General features: G+C 34.1%; 1 protein-coding gene across 1 annotated transcript; it reads right to left on the bottom strand.

The window, feature by feature from the left end:
- Positions 1-1,019: 1,019 nt before the first annotated feature.
- LOC129306961 (uncharacterized) lies at positions 1,020-3,789 on the bottom strand. Its single transcript, XM_054947789.1, has 2 exons — positions 3,404-3,789; positions 1,020-2,534 (listed from the first exon to the last, which is right to left on the bottom strand). The coding sequence occupies exon 2, from the start codon at positions 2,511-2,513 to the stop codon at positions 1,437-1,439; it is 1,077 nt and encodes a 358-aa protein (XP_054803764.1). The 5' UTR covers positions 2,514-2,534; positions 3,404-3,789; the 3' UTR covers positions 1,020-1,436.
- Positions 3,790-6,259: the final 2,470 nt, after the last annotated feature.

Genomic DNA, 6,259 nt, shown 5'->3' with positions numbered 1-6,259 from the left:
TAATGCCTCTTGAATTCACACAAAAGAAAATGAATCAATTGATTTCAACTGCAATTGTTTTTACTTAACCTATTTCTTGTGCATGAGCCCACTTTTCCTCCAAATAAATTTTATTAGCCCATTTCATTTTTTAGTATTTATACACTAGGAAAGTTCTATATTTAGGCAATGTGGGACTTTTGACACAAATACTTTTGACACACACACAACAAAACAAGTTCAATTGTATAATCCTACTACTTGATCAATGTTTTTTAAACGCGTTACTAAAGCAACAACTCTCAAGATCAATTTATGAGGAGGAAGATCAGAGCTATTAATTATATTAAAAAAATTCAGTAGGATATAGGTGGTCAAATGAGTTGGCTAGATGGGACATGTACCATTTCAACATAACTTTCTTGTTATAATTGATATTCTTTTTTCAAACTTTGTAAATTATTGATTCAATCTTTTGTTACATAATTGTCAATTTCCCAATCTTTAATCTCCATGCCTTTCCTTCTACGCTCGCTCCACTTCTTCACAAGCTTATTTTTTACTCTGTTACAAAGTTCTTAATTAAAACATCTTTTTTTGATTTACAGACATCAAATAAATTTATTTAGTTTTTTTTTGTATTTTTTTAAAATAAATAGGATATTGTAATAAGATACGGGAAGAGTATATACAAGTATATACTGAATACAGCTCTTTCACACACACACAAAGTGCGTCAAATTTGAACTACAGATTGCGCCATTGGTTACTAGAATATTTTTATTAATTACTTAAACAAATCTAGTTCAAAACATCTAACCAAATTAAATATACACTAATGACAAAGCCATGCTAATATTTAAAAAGAAAAATGCACAAAGTCGGAAGAGTCGTAGACTCGTAGTCCCACTATAGAACTTTTGCCCTCTCGTCTTGTCCCACCACGTTTCGATTCTTTTTAAGTCTTTCTTCCTTGTATTCCCCACCTTCACCTGGTCAACTCTAGTTCATTTTTTTACTTGTTTATATTACTCTACCAATTAAACAATCAAACTCTGAATTTTTTTAATAAATAGAGTCAGATATATGGGGCAAAGATAACAAGAAGAACAAACAATTCCCACCACAAAAGCTTGGGAAATGCCACGCTACAATTAACCGAATTAGGGTTTTTATATAATATACCCAAAGACAAGGTACAAAGCAGAAGGACTGCCAAAAAAAAAAAAAATTGAACTACAGCTCAGATTCCACCTTACATGGCTTAGATCTTGGACTCCCAGAATTTGAAATTTGACATGCTTCCTCTGTCACACAATGAACTACAGTTCCTTGGGACACAAGTTTTCTTGCACATGACCTCACCAATCACCATGGCCATGAATCATTCAATTCAATGGAGTTCCTTTCTGGTGTAAAAGAGCAATGAATTTTAAACCACATCCCAAATTTCAAACTCAGCCACTTTCTCTCCTGCAGTTACCTGGCAACAGATACTTGTATTTCTCTGCATTGTTCAGTAAAAATGCAGGAAGGTGAACTGCTGAATAAGAATGAGGAATAGGTCCCAACTTCCCAATGATCTCCTTGAATGTATACTCCTCAGGAAGCATATCAAACAGGTCAGTCCCTTTACATATCACGTCCTGAATCCTGTTAGGGTTCAGGTAGTGTGCAAACCTCACCCGGTCGGTATGGCTGTAAGCTTTCATCTTGAATATGAACTCGCTGATGCGCCGGAAACAGAAGCTGCAATGCCAACCAGCATCTGACAAGAGCACATCAGATTGCCTATAGTGAGCATATCTTGTCTTGCCAGACTGGTATCTGTGGGCTGATCCTCTCCAGCTTTCATTGTCCAAGAAGAACTCGAAAGAATACAAGTAGTTCCTCAATTGAAGATGAAGAACTTGAGGGATATCATCACACCACCTCAAGAGATTAATGGTATGGGCACTAGGAATCTCATCAACATCAGACATTATCAGGAGATCATCATCTTCTATGCCTGCAATTCTCAGAAGCTGGTCAAGAGCCACTCTTTGATATGCTTCTTCGATGAAAGGGTTTTCTCCTTTCTTGAATCTCCCTCCAATAACCCCATATGTTAGTCTGGACTCAACAAACTTGAACTTGTCTCTATTGATTGAGAAAAACAATGGTTTGGGCAATCCTGTGAATGTTGAGTTTGATTCCAGGAGTATGTACTCTGTCACGTACGGGTACAATTCCTTCCAACGAATCGTGAGCATGTCGACTTCATTGTTAAACAGAACAGCATCAAAGACTCGTCTTGGCGATTCACGAACCGCCCATCCATGAAGTCTGCAGAGATTCTCCATTGATACATTCTCATGATAATAGTGAGGAATCTGACGGAAGGGCTTTGGAGGAGATTCCCAGAGCGGTCTCAGAAAGTACGTGATCTTCTGTCCATGCAGATATATCCCAAAGATGCCTAATGGGATGGCGACAAATAAAAATATGTAAGTCTTGAAGTCCAAGCCACGCAAAACACGCCCCACCCTTAACATGCTCAAAGCTGAATGAATTTCCTGTTGCATAATAAACATGAATTTAATCAATTCACATGCTTGATTGATCGCACATAATGTCATAGAATCGTGACACAGACTAATGTTGTCTGCAACTATGTCACATATAGCATAAAGCAGTAGAGAATATTCCTGGATATAGTTCAAACTTCAAGAGGCATGAGTAACCTGGCATCATTTTACAACTTTTTCACCAAGGTATAGTTTGAGGGGCATCAGAAAAATGGAGTTCAAAATGGTGCGTATACAGACAACAAGAACAAAATATACAGCCATTGCAATTCTGATAAGCATACGTGTCTTTCAATCCTGAGCAAGGCCCAGAAAGAGAAAAGAAGGCACGGGCAGGGGAAGAATCGCATATTGAAAATCTATATAGGCTATTCAAATGCCAAACAAAAAACATTCTCTTCAAATCCCAGATGTTCAGAAACCGAAATTACCCACACACAAAAAAAAAAAAAAAACACTAGTTAAGGAACGGGCAATCAATATGAACATGAAGACCCATCAACAATAAGTTCAAATACGCATATGAATTGTACTTGACATCTCCAAGATTATTTGCTTTTAGGGAGATGGGGATCGTTGGAAGAAACTGAAATCGAATGAAATATCCCATTTTGAGTATCAAAATCGAGTTAGATTGTGAAAGAGAAGCAAACATAAAACTCGGTCAAAATTTAAAAATGATAGTAATATCCATTGGATACGTTAAACCGAATAGAGATTCTTCAAGTCCATTTTATATTAACAACGCAACGAAACTGAAGATACCCAGAGCCTAAACAAACTCAAAATTTCATGAGAGTAGAGAGACATCAAACAGAAAGAAAACTCAATTCTGAAACAAGCAAAGAAACACAGACCTGAAGCACAAACAGCGCGTACAATTGGGTTGTGTTTCTCTCCTCTCTGCTTCTCCTACGAACCCCTTGTAACCAAAAGATGACAGGCAACAGATGAACCCGTAGAACAAGAAACGCGAAGGAGACAAATTGCAGAGAAAATAAGGCAAAGGAGGGAAAATCCAGACAAAGCCACGAACTTTAAGGCCTCGTCTGTCTATCTGTTTCTCTCCCTCTCTGGGTTTCTGTGTCTCTCTGTGTTTCTCAACCTTGTAACGTCAATAATAGCCGTTTGGTGAGTTTTTCGCTTCTTCACCTTGCAAAGAATGGATTTGGGGGAGGGGTATTTATGTACAGGGATGCCGAGTATGGCATACCCCAAAACCAATTGACGAATTTGGGAGAAAATTCTTCAAAATGCAAAACTTTTTGCCGTCGGGAAAAAAAAAAAAAAAAAAAAGCTGAGACAGACAAAAGTCTAGTGGGCGTAATCACTGTCTCGCCTGGCCATTGATACAATGGGAGAATCTATGGGTCTTCCAATAATATCGAAACCCAAGGTTGTCATTGCTGGACCACAGGGGTTTCCATGGTAGAGGCTGTAGCCTATAATTACTATGAAATCATCATCTATGTCTCTAATGACAGACAGTTTCCTGTTGTAAGGGGGGGGGATTAACGCTGTTTTCTGTTAATGTAGTTATCACCTCCCCCAACGGCTACCTTTTACATGTTTTTTCATTGATGAATACGAGTACTGTAAAATATAATATTGGATATGTAAACCTCAGAAGGATCAAATTTAAAATTTTTACCCAAGAAATCAACCCTTGGAGGATAATAAAAGGTTTGATTCTTTTCTGTTTGAGTGATTATAAGATTAGCAGTGGGGGTGATAATATTCTGTAACGCGCTGAAAAGGCAAATCCAAAATTTGAAAGTTTTGTGGCTTTTGAAGTGGTTGAAATATGGAACAAGAGGACGGGAAAATTTAGGACTTGAGTCGTCTACAATTACAAGGTTTTGGTCCGCATTGACTTGGTCTCTCTCTTTTTTTTTTTGGACGAAAGACTTGGTGTCTAGTTTAGTTTAGCCGTGCGTTTAACGTGCATCCAGTTTTGTCACTCAGTCACAAAAGTTACAAATATTCATGATATTCACAATTTTTTTGGTTTTTTGAAAAATAAATCAATAGCATTTCTTATCAAAAAAAAAAAATAAATCAATAGCAACGCAATTTGAAAAATTAGAGTCTAGTTTTTATTGTTTTGTGGAACTGAAACATTCAAGCATATAATAGGGGATATTGAATGTATAACATTTATACTAAAAAGGTGAATTTTTTACGTCAGTATGTCATGACATGTAAGATTACAATTGTAAATTATTTAGTTCATTTTCCATAATCTCAGTTGCTTATTTTTATCATTTTTAAAAAATATAAGGTCAAAATTACTGTGTAGACAAATTATTGTACAATATACTTTGCTCAGCAAAAAATATTAAATTTATGTTTAGTTTCATTCTAAAAATTAATAGTGCATCAAACGGTAATTTTGATAATTTTTTATGTGAAATTAATCAATTATTTGATGTTTCAGTTACGGAAAATGATGAAGATGAGTAATTACTGGCAATAAATTATTTTGACATTTTTTTTCTCTAATCATTATTTGTTAGTGCCCCTCCCAATATCAGCATTCACTACGCCACGTATGGTCCCATGCGTCAACGAGTGTATGATTAAACTGGTTTTAATTTTCTTCCTCTTCCTTTTTCTAATCTTTATTGTCTTTATTTGATTAATAAATGTATTTGTTTGTTTGTTCATTTGAATTTTAATATCTAAGTGAAATTTTTTAAACGTTATACATGAAAATTTTAAATTATTACGAACAACCTGATTTTTCTTAAAAAAAAATAGAGGAATAAGAATAGGGGAAAATGAATCAAATGGGAAAAAAAATTTGACGCGGTGTGAGAAATTATCTAAGAGAGAAAATATCAACCATTCTGCATTTGATATTTCTAATATTTCTACTATTCAAGTAAGAACAAGTCAGAGTGATAAACATGCTTATATCTCTTTCGCTCTTTCGCATGTCTCTTCCTTTTCATACTGACAGAACAACTTGTTTGATATTGTTGACCCGTTATGTGTCCTTATATATCTCATATGCTAGTTAAGATCTTCACCCATGAATTCCTTTTCTCTATCGTTCTATTTTTCACTATAGATATTTTTATATTCTTATTAATATATTCGTTTCAATAGGAAAAAAAATAACACAAGGACATATCCATGATTAAGAAAAATGTTAGGTTTATGTTCACTCATGTATAATTAATTAAAGTGGTTTTACTCGTTCATTTGCAAAAAAGGAGTAGATTCATCTTGACAAGAAATACCAAAGAAGGATTTTTTTTTAGAAACAAAATCCAATAAAAGAATATTAATACGATTATGCATTTTTTTTTTAATGAAAGTGTGTAAGATTTGTCAAAATATGAGCACAAGCATAGCATGCAAACTACGTACCATATGCGCGTTGCAATAAATGTTATTTATTATCGAGTTTTTTTTTTTTGTTGACAACTTGTTTGTTATATCAAGTTATTATTCCATATTTTTTGGTTGACTTTCTACTATAATGTCGTTTGGGCACAATATGATATCCAATTTCTTAAGCAACTACTCCCTTCATTTTTAAATTATAGGATATTTTTAAAAAAATTAAGTATTTCAAAATTTAAGACATTTTGATAATATTAAAATTTTATTAAATAGGTTTATTTCAATATTAACATTTTTTTAATTTAATTTTTGCTCCTTTCTTCTCAATATCTTGAATGAAGAATATTTTTAAAAGTTTATAT

Source organism: Prosopis cineraria, unplaced genomic scaffold, assembly GCF_029017545.1.
Source record: "Prosopis cineraria cultivar Desert tree isolate PC_DT_omini unplaced genomic scaffold, ASM2901754v1 PC3, whole genome shotgun sequence".
In the NCBI taxonomy this organism is placed as follows: Eukaryota; Viridiplantae; Streptophyta; class Magnoliopsida; order Fabales; family Fabaceae; genus Prosopis; species Prosopis cineraria.
This window is presented reverse-complemented; position numbering and strand designations above follow the sequence as displayed.

Coding starts and splice junctions, on each gene's coding strand:
- LOC129306961 (XM_054947789.1), bottom strand. CDS start 2,513: ATGTTAAGGGTGGGGCGTGTTTTGCGTGGCTTGGACTTCAAGACTTAC.